Raw genomic sequence first — 15,628 nt, 5'->3', positions numbered from 1 at the left:
GATGGTTGGTAGACGGTTAGGAGAATGCACTGAAACATTTCTCGGGAAAAGAGCGGGCAGTTTTCCCCCTTCTTTCCAACCCACCGGTTATCCACGTCACCCATTGCCTCCGATCTACATAAGGGTTCCTGTGCTATATATATATATATATATATATATATGTATTGCTGTCGAATTTTATTCAACGCTTTGCAAAGGATCATGTGTCTCACTATAAAATAATTAATAAAATATTATTTGATTTTTAAAAAGGAAATAAAAATAAAAACAATAAAAAAAAACTAATATAAAAGAATAAAAACAATGCAGCGGCTTCAGCCATCCTACGGCGGCCGTCCCTAAGGGCCAAAAATATTTTAATTTTCAAATGAGTTTGGACCTTGAGGTGAATCAGCCACCTCCAACAGTCAAATCAAAAAAAAAAAAAAATGGCGTGTTTTTATTTTAGTTTTTTTATTATTTCTATTTTTATTTTCTTTTTAAAAGTTATATAATATTTTATTAATTATTTTGTAGTAGGACACATAGCACCATGTAGAGCATTGGATCAAATTAGACGACCCAGATTAAAATATGAAAGTCTCATATTCTTTCTTTAATATGAAGAAATCCGGATCCGGCCAAATTGGCATGCCTTAATTTTTTTGGACACGTGCAAAACATGCATGAATAAAAGAGTAAAGAATAAGAAAATGGAGGGGGGTGAAAAGTTGTCCAACAAAGTACGCAAAGTGAAGCTTTTGGCATATTTATGGTGTGTTAATTATTTCAGGTTTCAAAATTATTTGTTTTAAGACAACAATTGTGAACGGTTGTCAAATAATAATAGAGTATGTTTTGCAAGGAACTTTCCAAAAAGTTGATGCAACCCACAAAATGATGAACTCATTTTCCTTAATTTCTTTGTTTCCTACACTTTTCTGTAATGGGCCTCCAAACTACAGCATAATTGAAATATATATATGCATGGAAAACTCATGTTGCATATAATTGTATAAACTATAAAGTAATCCCACCTAAATTTAGTTTAAGATAAATTTGAGTTGAATTCAATTTATTAAAGAGAAGTGATTCATTTTCTCTCCCTATCCTTCTCTCGTCTTATTAATTTTCAAAATTATCATTGGATTTGTGAGTCAATGTGTTGGAACTGTATGTGCCCTGCATATTCAATGATAATTTTAAAAATTGAGAGGATGAGAAATGAACCAGGGATGATGTATAGCACGTCTCTTTATTAAATTAAAATGGGGTCTTTTTAATTTTAAAATATTAATATAATAAAATTTTAGATTAAATATTAAAAAATTAATTTTATTAGCTGTGTATTAAAATTAACTACACATGATTAGAACTCCTAACAACAATAAACTAATATCGATGGTGTCTTGTAGTAAGTATAACATATAAACTATCAAAGAAGAACATCAGAAGAACACTAAGAGAGTACTTAGCCTTTCTTATTTGCTAATCATAGTTTTTTGAGTAATTTTATAAGTCACTTTTGAGTTACTCTTGTGTTCATAAAAAAATGATGTGATTTTTAAAATTACAATTTGATTAAAATTTAATAATAATCAATTACAAGTCTAATGATAATTTTAAGAGTTACGTCATTCTCGAAGATACACAAAAATGACAAAAAAAATGACTTATAGCTTTGCTCTATTTTTTTTTATTTTTTTTTAGTAGAAATTGAAAGACTTTTGATTCAGGGAGTCAATCAGTTGCACGTTTTGATGTTCAAATTGTCAAAAGAGAAAAGAAAAAAAAAATGCTCTATAATTAAATAACTTAAACGTACCGTTTTACTTGTACCTTGGTTTAAGTGACAGGGACAGCATATGATTAGGCGATCATACGTAGCGTAATGATGTAAGCTTGGCATAATTGAGGAACCCTCAAAAATAATGCACCTTCATTCTTATTGCGTTGAAATTTATAAACGCAAATTGGCATCACTGATTATGACGGCAATTTCTGAAATTCTAATGGTTGAAAAATTATATTTTTACATCTCTTGATGATGGGTCAAACTATATTTAAGTTGAATTTGAAAGATTACATGCGATTTTTACCGTTTAGGCCTCTTTTGTTTGCTCCCAATAAATAAGTACAACTTTGGTCACGGAATTAGAATCCTCTCCATTTCATTTAACCTGGAGAATATTCAGTTAGTTATAGAAAAAATAATATTTTTATTTTCTCAAAAAGTGAAAAGATAAAAATACATCTTTACAATAACTAACGAGATATTATCCAATTCATTTGAACTGGAGAGGATTCTGTTCCATGGTCAATGGTCATGTTTAGGGACGGAAGCAGACTTTAGTATGAGTAGGAGTCAAAAATTTTAGTGGGTATGGACCAATAGACCAAAAAAAAAAAAAAAAAAAAAATTTACCTTATAATTTTTTTTGTTTTACTTTAAATTTGGTTATTTCCTTCTGTTGGGGGCCATGGCCACCTACAACTTTTTGTCACTCGTCACGTCCAAATAAATTAACAACAATTAATCTCACGTATGTTCTTTTTAATTTTTATTTTTTGAAAGTCATACAAATCTAATAATATTATTGATAATAGATGTACAAAGATGTACGAATATCAGATCTTGTAATTTATGGATATGCATCGCAAAAAGCAAGAAAAAGAAAAGAAGAAAAAAAAAATGTCATGTCAATGATGGGTATCGCACCGCTAAATAGGTAAATAACTGTAGTTATTGACAAGTTTAGATATAGATTATGAACATCGCAATCAATGGAAACAAAATGCGGTGCTTTTGATGCTGTAGGTGAAATTCTTATGATTGACAGCCAACCTCCTTGAGATAACTTGCATCATGTCAAATTTGACTTCTCAAGTGATCTCCTTTTGATTCCAAATTTAGAAAACCCATGTGCAACATCTTTAAGAAGGCCCCATAGGTACAACAATTCCAAAATAATAACTTTTTTCCTTTTTTTTTTTTTTTTTTTTAATCTCACTATGCAAGAGCTCGACTATCGATTCCATTCAAGTTATTCGCTATATCTATGACGTCTGAGATGTTCTGTTATTCTTATTACGAAATAAAAGTATGATTTATAGAATGTATGAGACGTGCTCTCAATCAAGATTGGCAACATATGGTATATTAGTATATTCTTCTTTTTTCTCAATATTCGGTTCCCAATTTAATAGTATATTCCCCATTACGAGTGAATGATTATTGAAAATAGTCCCACAACCATATTGGAAAATAAAATACGAACCATAATTCCAAAAAGACAAAATCCACCTGGCCCCCATAAAAGCTTCACAGAGTCAACTCAGAAGTCCATTGGGTCATCTCGGTTTGCATTACTCGTGCTGGCATTCACAGAGACGGCAATCATAATTTTATCCCGTGAACTGTGGAGGTTGAATAAGTTGACACATTTTGAAAATATATAAATTCTAAATACGTAATATGTAGTCAAATTGATGTAATTAAAATATTTTATCATTAAATAATTTTGAAAAAAAAAAAGAGAGGGAGGGAAAAAAGATGTATTTTGGAGGTTTTTTTTTTTTTTTTAATTTAAAAATAAAAAATGGTCCATTTGTTAATGTGTTTTAGATAATATTTTTGTTTTTATTTGAAAAATATAATATAATTTTAAGTATTTTATATATATATATTTTTTATTTATTAAATTCTTCAATTAAAGTCATGTACCGAACCTAATCAGTGACTCGTCCGAGTTACTCCAATAGTAGTTCCCTACAAAACGGAAAGAAACACGAGATTGAAAATTGCTTCTAGATGGAACATCGTGATGCGAGTTGCCCATCAAATATATATATATATATATATATATATATATAAAAGATCAAAAAAATGTTAATTATTTTCAATTATTTGTGTGGATGCAGTCGCCGAACCTTTGTGGCCTTCGTTCTCTCTCTGCCTCCATCACGATCTAAAACCAACTCTCTCATCAGAGCTTCGATTTGAATAGCTTTTGTTTACGTTTTTCGTCTTTCTATAGCGTCGGAGTATCATTTGTTCATGTATTTGGGCTTGTATATGTTGTGTACACAGTTGCAGTGAAATAATTTTGTTAGTTTGGAAGTCAAGAATTTCTGTTTTTGGTTTTTTTTGTCTTCGGTGATTTCTGTTTTTTTTTTTGTGTGATTGCTGGAGTGAACCCGAGCTTTTGGGCTCGGGGAGATCCGGATCATGGCGTCAGAGAAAGAGCTCCAGCTCTGGAGGACTGATGAGGAACCCGACCCGAACACTTCCTACTTGCAGAAATTCCGACTCTACGAGACTCGCTCGGTATGTGCATACGTACTCTTCAGCATTGGTTTGAGATTTTGATTTGGTTTCTAGTTTCTACTGTTTTGTTGCTCTAATTCAGGCTGTTTTTAGTTTTTCCTATTCAGCTTTTCATTTTTTTGCGTTGTTGATAGGAAAATATTAATAGAGATCCTATCAGTTGTGTTTGGTATTCTTGAAATTCGGACGCTTTTGCTTTTATTCATTGGAGTTGAATTTGAATTGTTCGTTTCTTTTCTGTATCTGCGAGATTTATTTGAATTGTATGTGTGAACTTGCATACGTATGATTTATTGTTATTTTGTATGTTCGAATTGATATATTTTCTTTTGGCTGTAAAAGGAAATTTAAACTTACTGATTCTTGTTCTTAGGCATGATTTGGCATGGTGGTAGCGTTAGAGTTTGCCTTGAATGAGGACTGTGGAAGTGATTTAAGTTGACTTTTATTTGTATAGTTGCCACTTGTTCGTTGATGATGAATGTTCTGAGTTCATTTCTGATTTTCACGTTTAGAGTATGCTCAGAGTTCAGGAGATCCAATGTCTTGATGGTTTCTGGTATCTGATGTTTTGGAGTTCATAGTTTGGTGCTATATTAATTGTTATTTAAATCTTATACTGTTAACTGGTAAACATATAGACATGACTGGTGTGAACTTCGAACCTATTGAGACTGACTTTTACTGAATCTCTAATGGGTTTTAAGATTTCTTCTTTCTTTGTTTGTTTTTATAAACCAATCTGTCTATGTCGATTTTTGTTTTGTTTTGTTTTTTTTTTTGTTTTTCATATTGAATATACTAATGTAATGTTAATATGCCTTCTATATGCAACAGAACTTTTATATGATAGGAAGAGACAAGAACAGAACTGTCTGGAGGGTGCTAAAGATTGACAGATTGGAAACTTCTGAGCTAAACATTCTTGAAGACCCCACAACGTACTCAGAAATTGAATGCTATGACCTGCTAAGGAGGATTCATGAAGGAAACCAGTGTACCGGTGGACTTAAATTTGTCACCACTTGTTATGGAATTGTCGGTATGTAATATCTGTCAGACTTCAAATCTTGGCCATTTTCTTTTTCAATATTTGCGAACTTATGGTGTTTTCTTTTGGTCATAGGGTTCATCAAATTTCTTGGACCTTATTACATGCTGCTTATTACAAAAAGAAGAAAGATTGGTGCGATTTATGGGCACCCAATTTATGGCATTGCCAAGAGCGAGATGATTCCAATTCCAAATTCTACTATGCGGTCCAAAGTGGCTTATTCTAAGAATGAGAACAGGTCTTTTGTCCATTCTGCATGTAAATGTAATATGTCCTTAGTACTTCTAAGGAGACCTAAGAGAGTAGCGATCAGAATTATAGATTGTCCATATGTACTTGAATGAAACTTTTGTTATAGTGTTGGTTTTTTTTTAAATTTATTTTTTTATATCTTAGTTTCAAGTTATCCATTTTGGGGAAAGCTTGTCATCTTTTAATAGTAGACAAGTTCTACATTTTGTAGGTAATCTCTGCGCTACACGTTTTATTCACCCCTCAGGGTGAGATCAATGATGTGGGCTTCCTTGATTCAAACATATCTGATATCTGATGTTCACCTGGTAGTTTGTAGTTTGTCTTCTTACAATGTGAAACAAGTGATGCATCTTCCATTTTATTTTTTTGGTAATTAAATAGTGTTGAATGTTATTGTGTATCCTTCTTCATTAATACTTTTCTATAGAGGGTATTGCCAGTTCATCTCCTGCAAATTTACAGGGGCAAACTTCATTGCCGTTGTGATGTATATATAACATGTTGAATGAGACAAGGTACCATCAGGGTTTTGTGGGGATAATTGCTTTCTTTCCTTTTTTCTTTTTTCCTGGTTTAAATTTACAGTTCAATCAGTTGCTTCATTGACATTTTTTCCTCTTTGTTCAAATTATTAGATGTATATTGATATTGGTTGCCTTTCTTTTCCTGGTGGACGTAGATACAAGAAGCTCCTATGCACGGTGGATCTTACAAAGGACTTCTTTTTCAGCTACTCCTACCATGTCATGCGAAGTCTGCAAAAGAACTTATGTGATAATAAGACAGGAGAATTCCTTTATGAAACAATGTTTGTTTGGAATGAGTTCTTGACTCGTGGAATCCGAAATAACCTCAAGAGTACGATATGGACAGTTGCATTGGTGTATGGCTTCTTTAAACAGGTATGCAATATGGAACTTGACTAGTTTTGATTGGTTTTCTTTTTGATTGTTTAATTTTGATTTTATTCCCTTATAGTTTGCTTGCTGGAGCCATCCAGGGGTTTAGCATATAACATGTCATCTTATATTCGGTATATATGTAATCCATTTCCTGATATTTATTTAAAGTGAGAATAAATTATTTACGAATACACATTTTAGTGAGTCAAACAGCTAATGTTTGAGGTAATTTAGCGAGTTAAGACATTTCTTAACTTAGGAGCGTATGTAGTTTCTCAATATTTTATCAAAATGGAGAACAAATCAATATAGGAGTACGCATTTTGGTGAGTTAAATGGCTTACTTGTGACAAAGCTTGGACAGTTGAGTGACTCGTGCAGGCTTGATACCTTTCTCATTTTTCCCTGGATTTATGCATATTATTATGTATTAGAATGAAAACATTGAAGTCTGATATTATATAACTACTTCATGTTTTTTTTCCAGGTCAAACTTTCTGTACCTGACAGGGACTTCAACTTGACCCTAATTGCTAGACGTTCACGTCATTATGCTGGCACCAGGTCTGGAGACTGATCAAACATGCTTCTTTAACTAGTTATTTGGTTAAGCTACATTCTTTTGATAACAGATATCATATACTTTGATGCCCACCTCTCTGACCCAGTGCCATATATGTGCACCTAGAAGTTGCCTTATAACTGCTTCTTCATGATTTCACGTTGCCTTATAACTGTATCTTCTGATCTTTGCTGGCTCCTTTTGAATGCTTCCAACTTCTATAGTATGTCACTGAGGATGATTATACTGCATACGTTTTGCTTCCCATTCAGCATAATGAACTTTTTGCCTCTAGGGATAACTCTTACTTTGTCTTCCTATCTCCTGGAGCAGATATCTAAAACGTGGTGTCAATGACAAGGGTAGAGTAGCGAATGACGTTGAGACAGAACAGTTTGTTTTTGAAGATGCGCCTGAAGGATACTCTATGCAAATAAGTTCTGTTGTGCAAAACCGGGGTTCTATTCCCCTTTTCTGGTCCCAGGAAACTTCACGATTGAATATCAAACCTGACATCATATGTATGACTTGGGCACATTTTATTCTCTTCTTAACCTTTTGAGTTCTGTTCATACTTTGCTGACTTCTCTCTGTTTCCAGTATCAAGGAAGGACCCCAAGTATGAAGCCACAAGACTTCATTTTGAAAATCTTGTCAAGAGATATGGAAATCCCATACTTATATTGAATTTAATTAAGGTTGGGCTCTCTGCATTTATTGAAAAATCAATCATCATATTCGCATCCAAGCTTATTTTTTTGGCTTTTTTATCTCGATTTTAGTGACCTCTGAAACTCAGCTCTTTTCATGTTTTCTTTTCCTTTTTATAATGGTTGGTGATCAATAGACACGTGAGAGGAAGCCTCGAGAAACTATTCTTCGTGCGGAGTTTGCAAATGCTATCAGATTTATTAATAAAAATTTAACCGTGGAGAATCGCCTTAGGTTTCTTCACTGGGACCTACACCGACACTCTACAAGGTGCTTCACCATTCTTATATAAAATTTCTTAGTTTTCTTGTCATTTAAAGGATGATTGACATGATTAGAACTGTATATTTGCAGCAAATCTACCAATGTGTTGACACAGCTACGAAAAGTCGCTGCCTATGCATTGGACGTAACCGGCATCTTCTATTGTCAAACAAATCCAAATTTAGGGCCAGAGGGATTATTAAATTATTCATACTTTGAGTAAGTTTGTAAAAAAAGGTGCTACTTTACTGAAATCGTTTATGTCATTTATTCTCATAATATTGCAAAGATCATGTATTAGTGTGCTTGAAATTCTCTGTCTAACCACTTTATGTGATTGAACTCTAAATGTTTTTCCTCAGATGCCTCTGATTGAACTCTAATTGGTGATAACTAATACAACCCAGATGGTAGTACAATGGAATGATATAAAATTCCATGACTCATCTTTTCATACATTTAAGGGGTTATTATATGCTTGTATTCAAAGCTTTTTTGGAAGTTTGTTTGCTGAGTGATTTCTTTATGATCTATTTATGGTTAATGTTTGTTTGGTTGGATAAATATGTTTCTGTGTGTATATGTTGCGGGATCGACTTATTGTATAAGGTGCCATAGCTTGTTCAATTTCTTGTAAGGCTTTGTTGCAAGGATATGCTATTACTCCTGCGTAAAGATACTTTCTGTTTTGATGCAGGAAAAATTATGGTGGTGACTGCTCTCTGGAGAACCTTCCCAGCAGGAATGATGACTCTGATAACCTGGCAAAAGAAGTTAGAAATGATAGTGCTAGTAATAATGCAAATGGAGACAACAATGTCAAACCCCCAATGTTTCAAAAAGGAGTCCTAAGAACCAATTGTATAGACTGTTTGGATCGCACAAATGTTGCTCAATATGCCTATGGGCTAGTTGCTCTTGGGCGTCAGCTGCATGCTTTAGGATATTTAGATTCACCAAATATTGATTTAGATAATCCACTGGCAGAGGATTTAATGGGAATGTATGAAACTATGGGTGACACACTTGCATTACAATATGGTGGTTCTGCAGCACACAATAAGGTAATCCTTCGAAATTCTAGCGTTAGGGAAATTGGAAAAATTATGGTTACTTGATATGAAAAATGGTAGAAAGAATGAAAAGACAAGGATTACAATTGTTTATATATCCTTTAAGGCAATGTAGCGAGTGAAGCTGGTTAGAGGGGACAATTCTGGATGTCAAACTCTTCACTAAATCATTGGATCCCTCCCTGTAGGCATTTTTCAGATCTTAACCTGACCTTTATTAGTTTGTAAGGCCGTGTGACTAATTTTGTCATGCCTTATCAAGCAGGTACCAGGCTCTTGGCTTGACCGTAAATGGATCCAGCTTTTTAAAGAGTCAATCTAAAACCTCCCATTTCGAGAAACCTACCCCCGTCTAAATGGTCTTTGGTGTATCAAATGATTGTTGTGTGTCTTTTCAAGCTGGAAGCTATTTTAATTTCTGATTAAAGTTTGGCGCCTTTGTCATTCAATGATTTTTTAAATGTGATACTAAACAGATATTCTCCGAGAGACGAGGCCAGTGGAAAGCAGCAACTCAGTCGCAGGAGTTCTTTAGAACACTACAAAGGTTTTACAGTAATACCTGCATGGACCCTGAGAAACAAAATGCCATTAATGTGTAAGTCAAATTATCCCCTTTGTTAACCATATTTTGTTTCTGTGTGAGATTGTCCAAGAAGCCTGTAAATTGTATCCATTTTACTTGGTGGATTGGCATGAGAGTTGTACTGTATAATTTGACTTGATGGTTGTGTAGGTTCCTGGGTTACTTTCAGCCACAACCAGGTAAACCAGAGCTGTGGGAGCTGGATTCAGACCACCATTACAATGTTGGGAGGCATGGCCCTAATTTGGCTGATAAGAATATTAGGTATAAGTTTTTGTGTTGCCATCACAAGTTCTTTAAATTTGAAACTTTTGAGAGAGACTTTGTATTGCTGATAAACAATAAAATCTTCTTTGTTTTCTTAAAAAAAATTAGAAAGGAGAAATTATGTTTGTGCAAAGAATAAGTCAGAAATTTATTTTCATAGGGATTTTCTTCTATTTTTTCCAAACTGGTTTCTTTAGAGGGAAGGAAAGAAAAGGTTATGTTGGGAAATGTTCTGAAATGTAAGGGAAATGCTTTGATACTGCTAACCTTGCCAGAATGCTTTGGAAAGACTGGAAAATTCATGAGAAGCATGTTTGATATAATTCCATTTATTAAAGTTATCTTTAATTCTTTCAAACATCTTTTTCTTCTAGTGATAGCTCATGTCTTTCTCACAAGTGACTTTCATTATACAATAAAGAGTTTCATCTAGGTTTGCCATGACCTTTTTTGTGTTTCATATTTGCATTATTTTCTTGTTAAATTTCAATTGCAAACGTTTCTACCGTATTTTGGGTTTACATATCCCAGCTCATTGCTCTTTCGTAATGTATATGTGTAAATCTTTGTCGGTTAAAGATCTATATTTGATCAAATGTACAGTTCTCTTCATTAATTTTTTTCTGTATTTTCTTCTTTTTCACTTCTCGAATTGGATCCTAAAAAAGGAACTGTTTTCTTATAAAAAAAACTCCAAAACTTTCAAATTTCTGATTATTTTATCAGCTTAACACTATGTTTGGCAAAATGGAGGGAGAGAAAAAAATGAATCAAAGGGAAGAGAAAGGGGAAGGGAAGGGAAGGGAAGGGAAGGCTATCTTCCTTATGGGTGTTTGGTTGCCTAGAGGAAATTGGATGGAAGAAAAATTAATTGTGGGTTCCATATCAATGAAAAACTGAACTTTGTCTTGCCCTATCCTCATCCCTCCAGTTCCTTCCAAAAGCTTAAGTTAAAAAAGTTTAAGCTAATAAAAAAAATGTAATTTAATCGTTTAATTAATAATATAAGACTTCCCCCTACGTGTGGGCTTACATTTCATCTCAATAAGTGGTATTCAACACATGGAATATACGAAAATGAAAGATAGATTACAAAGATATAAGGCTTGAGCTTAGGACTTTTGCTCTGATATCATGTTGAATTACCACTTATCCCAAAAGTTTTTAGGACTGTTAGTGATGTATTAGGAAAAAAAAAAAGTCCCTGATAGAAAGGTAATCCCACCATCTCCCTCCCTTTCTACCCAAACAAAGGAAAGGACAGTCTCCTCCCTCCCTTTCCATCCTCTTCCTTCCACTTTTTACCGCCATCCGAGCATAGTGAAAGATTTTTTGTATTCTTTTGTAGGAATTGGTATGGGTCATATAGATCATTGGTCTCCACTTGGATGATAATAGGAAGGGTTGTTACTCTTTATTTTATTTTGTACGGGGATGGGAATAATCTACAGTTTATCTTTTTGATGATGAATGTTGGTTTGAAAGAAAATGGCTTCTTTTAGAAATACCATAAAGTTTTATTTCTTAATCTGTAGGTCATTTATCAAAAGATCACTATCAGATGGCAATATTCTTTGCAAAAGTGACTCACCTGCAGTGAGCACAGATGTTGGACACGAGGAGCATTTGTCTGAGAAATTGCAAGGAGAAATTTCAGAATCCACGCCAGAGATCTCAACTTGTGAAAGTGATATATCTGATTGCAGGTCTGTTGGTTTCACATTTTCTACACTTGCTGCCTTCTGAAGCTACTTTTATAATTTTAGTTTTCCATAACAGAACTTTTGAGGCTTTCATTGTCGGTCTTCCTCCAATACTTTTGTTCTTTCCTTCAAGTAATATATCATCCTAATAAGATGAAACAAAAGGTTTGCGTAAATGTACTTGCTAGTAGAATATTTAGATTTCGTGTCCTTGTCTTAATTTTTGATCCTATGAGCCTTCATCTGCAGCTCATCTGATAAATGCTGGTTGTCTTCTGCAGGTTTACTCCTTCAATGTCTCGTAAGCAGCTCTTTAGAGATATGCTGGAGGACCAATGTCTTGAAAATGATCAAATTTGTTATGATGACCATGGGGATGCATGTACTTGCTCAAATTTTCTTGACGTGGACTGGCTTTCTTCATCTGGAAATTCTTGTGAAGAAGAAATATACGAAAGGTAGTTCTCATGAATCTGTTATGCCTTCTACTCTGACGCAGTATATACAAAGATCAATAAAGAAATAGAAAATCATTTTCTGCTTCATAACATTCATTTTTGTCAAATGGTGCCTAATTATGCACCTTTTTTGGTGTTGTTAATTGTTATTTTTTCTTAAAAGAGTGGGGGGAAAAGATACTTTGGCTAGCCATTGATTGCTAATCATCAAGTGAGTAGAAGCTTTATTTTGAATTTACAATGTAAGAAAAAAAAAATTGTAACCACCCTTGTTCCTGTAGCACATGGGAGATGATGTGTCCCACCTAGACTTCAAATCAACTAATCATGCTGAATTTTGGTGGTAACCCAGAAAGTAAGATCATTCCACTTAATATCCGCCTCTGGCCCGATTTCTTGAACTGGGAATCTCTTAGATGATCAAAGTTTGTAAAGAATGAGAAATGTGCATTTATTTGGTGTGGAGTCTGACAATGCTGAAACCTTGGTGTTTGTCATTTAGGTTAGACCCCTTTATTATTAGCTTTTCTCTGCCTGACCCCAAGGCTTAAATTGGGTAGTGTTCAACTGCAAAGGTCTCTGATGACTGATGACTTTTTCCTTTTTTTTTTCTTCAATTAATTGGCAAGCTCACATGCACCCTATTGGTAACTAAGCACTGGTTTATTTGGGTGCAGGTCTTTCGCCAGCCTTTCATCCGAAACTGTTGTGGATGGACTAAACACTACCACATCTTCAAGTGAGGCTAGATCCAGCACGAAGGTACTTATTTAATTGTCTAGTTGATGGCATCTTTATGAACTGTTTCATTGCATTTTTGAAAGACATGACTGGTCTTGATAGACAATGTTTGACAAAACTGTTCTAATCATTTTTTAATATTTATACTGAATCACTTGGGATGCTTTAATTGTATATGGAATTGTCAATATGTTTATTACTGCATACTGCTGGTAAGAAACAGATAATCAAATCCACTGATACTTGTTTAGGAAAGGGAGCAGACTGGAAAGGAGATCAGGTACGACGATGACATCCGCGCCGAATTTTCTGAAACTTTTTCCAACTGGGTAACTCGCGGCGAAATACTGTTCCGCTAAAGTTCGCTTGAAACGTTTTTTTTTCATTACATTTTATTCTCACCATGATCTGATTCAACCCGTCCGAAGGATGTGGGTTCCGTAAAGAATAAATTGGTTAGATTCCAATCAAAAGAGGATACTATCGGCGTTCGGTGGTGGATATATTATTCTAGACGACTAATTCTCGAGTCATGTAAGATTTGCAGCATTTATTCAAACCCTAAATTCTCCAGGAAGTACAAGAGTAAATATCAATAGCTACTTCCTTCTCGAGCTCTCAACTTCACCGCATCTTCTTGGTTCTAAACTGGCGGGATGTTTGACGTTGTAAATATGATAATGAATAACTCTCCACTTCACTGATTCCTGTAGGTTTTTAGACTCTGAAAGTTTTTGACCTTGTAAATATTTATGAATAATAATCCTCTATTAATTCTGAAACATTCAGCTTTAGAAATATTTTGTGTACGACGTGGAAATACAGATCTATGAGAAGCCAGTTGCGATAACACCAAATGTGTTTGTAAAATTGTATGTACCGATCTTCACAAGTTTAGAGGCCCCAAGTGAAAGTTTGGAAAAAGAGGAAAGAAGATTCGAACTAGTGATTTCTGTTTTATGAGATTTGGTCTTCAGTCGATTGAATTACCCCTTGAGTACGAGAGTGACACTAGTTGAATTGAAAATAAAAGAATGAGATCACCTTTCATACATTTCTAAACAATTACATTATATAATCACTTCAACACACGCACACAGAATAAATAATAATATGTGTATATAATCCATTGAGATCCATCTAAGTCACGTCTTTACATGTATATTTTTTTAAAAAAAAAATCCTCGAAAAGTTTTAAGAAAAAATCTAATTTTTTAGAATTTACTTATAAATGAGAACTTTTTATATGCTTTTCGTATTAAAACGCTAAGAAATTATAACTTCATATTCGGTCATCTCTTTGAGTTGTTTTTTGTTTTTAATTTTATGCAAATTTTAAAGAAGAACCGCCCATTTATATTAAAAAAAAAAAAAAAAATGGCAATTGCAATAGAATAAATTGGCAGTTGCAAGACTTTGACTGAATAAAAAGGTGGAAAATTAAGAGAGATTTTGTTTATATTTTTACATAATCTAAAGTTTTCCACTCAACCTATAAATATCCGTCGTAAATGATGAAAGAGTTGCGTATAAAGAGAGAGGCGAAGCAATAGAAGTTCAAAGCTTCAAGTTTTTGTTTTCCATTGCTGTGTGCTTTTAAAACAAGGAAGTTTTGCCTGCCTTCCTTCCTTCCTTATACGACCACTCTGTCTTTCCTCCGAGAACAGAACACCCACAAGAGAAAGCTTCGTCAAATGATCATTTGTTGACCTCTTTCATCTTTCTCAGCATCAGTCGTATCACATTCATCCTCCTTCTCGGCCTCTCTCTCAGCTTCTGACATGTATATTTATGCATGTGCGTAGATATGTTTGAAGGTTTCGTGCACTGATCGGGAAAGTGGCCGGAAACATGAGTTCAGAGCCGCCTACTGCTTGCTATTACTTACAAAGCTTCAGGCTTTATGAGACATTTTCGGTAAACATTTTTCATCATTTCATCATCAAGCATGCAATTTATCTTTCATTTTGGTCAGCTTCATATGTATGTTGTGTTTCCTCCTGTTCATTTGAATCATATAATATGGTATGTACGTATGAGAAGAATATATATATATATATATATATATATATATATATATATATATATATTGGCCACATTAATGAACGTGCTGGGCATTTGCAAGGGGTTGCGTGCGGGCCATTATAATTTGACTATATATTAAACCAAATGTTTGAGTTTTGAACAGTTCGCATTTGCACGCACGCAGCTTTTGAATACATACTGAGGTGATTTCTGTTGTTAATTGACAAACATACTGAAATTAAATTGGTTGCCCTTATATTTAATTTAGTTTTAATTCTTAATATAAGTGGATTTTTTATTTTTACTTTTACTTTTGTTCCGTACTTAGACAATTATATGTTGATAGGGACAGGAGGATGAGAAGGTCTAGTCAGAAATATTAGGATTAGGTGATCTGGCTATAATAAGGATAAGTGTTGAATAAAGGAGTATTGTTTGGTTTAGATAGGTTGGTGAATGGTGGTGGTATCCTCGTAAGGACAAATACTTGTGTTTATCGATCGATTGGGTGTGATATCACAACTAATATGTTGGTAGGAGTACTCCTACCTAAAGTGGAGTAATTTGCCAATAATAAACCTTTCCTTTAAACACCAACCAAACCCAACATGGGCCTATCAACCTGGTCTTAGAGTATGGCTACAAACAAAGATTGATCGAAAAGAGAAATGTTTGATTTTTATCTCTAGTCAATCTTTGTACACATTTACGTACTATTGAA

At 33.9% G+C, this 15,628-nt stretch overlaps 1 protein-coding gene across 1 annotated transcript; it reads left to right on the top strand.

The window, feature by feature from the left end:
• Positions 1-3,865: 3,865 nt before the first annotated feature.
• LOC132186691 (phosphoinositide phosphatase SAC2-like) lies at positions 3,866-13,739 on the top strand. Its single transcript, XM_059600702.1, has 16 exons — positions 3,866-4,306; positions 5,144-5,348; positions 5,433-5,598; positions 6,295-6,517; positions 7,005-7,081; positions 7,413-7,600; positions 7,680-7,777; positions 7,927-8,060; positions 8,145-8,273; positions 8,752-9,118; positions 9,604-9,725; positions 9,864-9,977; positions 11,516-11,686; positions 11,965-12,141; positions 12,819-12,903; positions 13,134-13,739. Exons 1-16 carry the CDS (start codon positions 4,208-4,210, stop codon positions 13,239-13,241), a joined length of 2,463 nt encoding a protein of 820 aa, XP_059456685.1. The 5' UTR covers positions 3,866-4,207; the 3' UTR covers positions 13,242-13,739.
• The last annotated feature ends 1,889 nt before the right edge of the window (positions 13,740-15,628 follow it).

This window comes from Corylus avellana, chromosome ca7 (genome assembly GCF_901000735.1).
Source record: "Corylus avellana chromosome ca7, CavTom2PMs-1.0".
Lineage (NCBI taxonomy): Eukaryota > Viridiplantae > Streptophyta > Magnoliopsida > Fagales > Betulaceae > Corylus > Corylus avellana.
Note: the sequence above shows the minus strand (reverse complement) of the source record. Positions and strands in the feature narration are given on the sequence as shown.

Bases quoted from the DNA above. Each gene is read 5' to 3' on its own strand.
- LOC132186691 (XM_059600702.1), top strand. From the start codon at position 4,208: ATGGCGTCAGAGAAAGAGCTCCAGCTCTGGAGGACTGATGAGGAACCC. The intron at 7,601-7,679 runs GTATGACTTGGG...CTCTGTTTCCAG, and splicing joins TATCAAACCTGACATCATAT to TATCAAGGAAGGACCCCAAG. The intron at 8,274-8,751 runs GTAAGTTTGTAA...GTTTTGATGCAG, and splicing joins TTAAATTATTCATACTTTGA to GAAAAATTATGGTGGTGACT.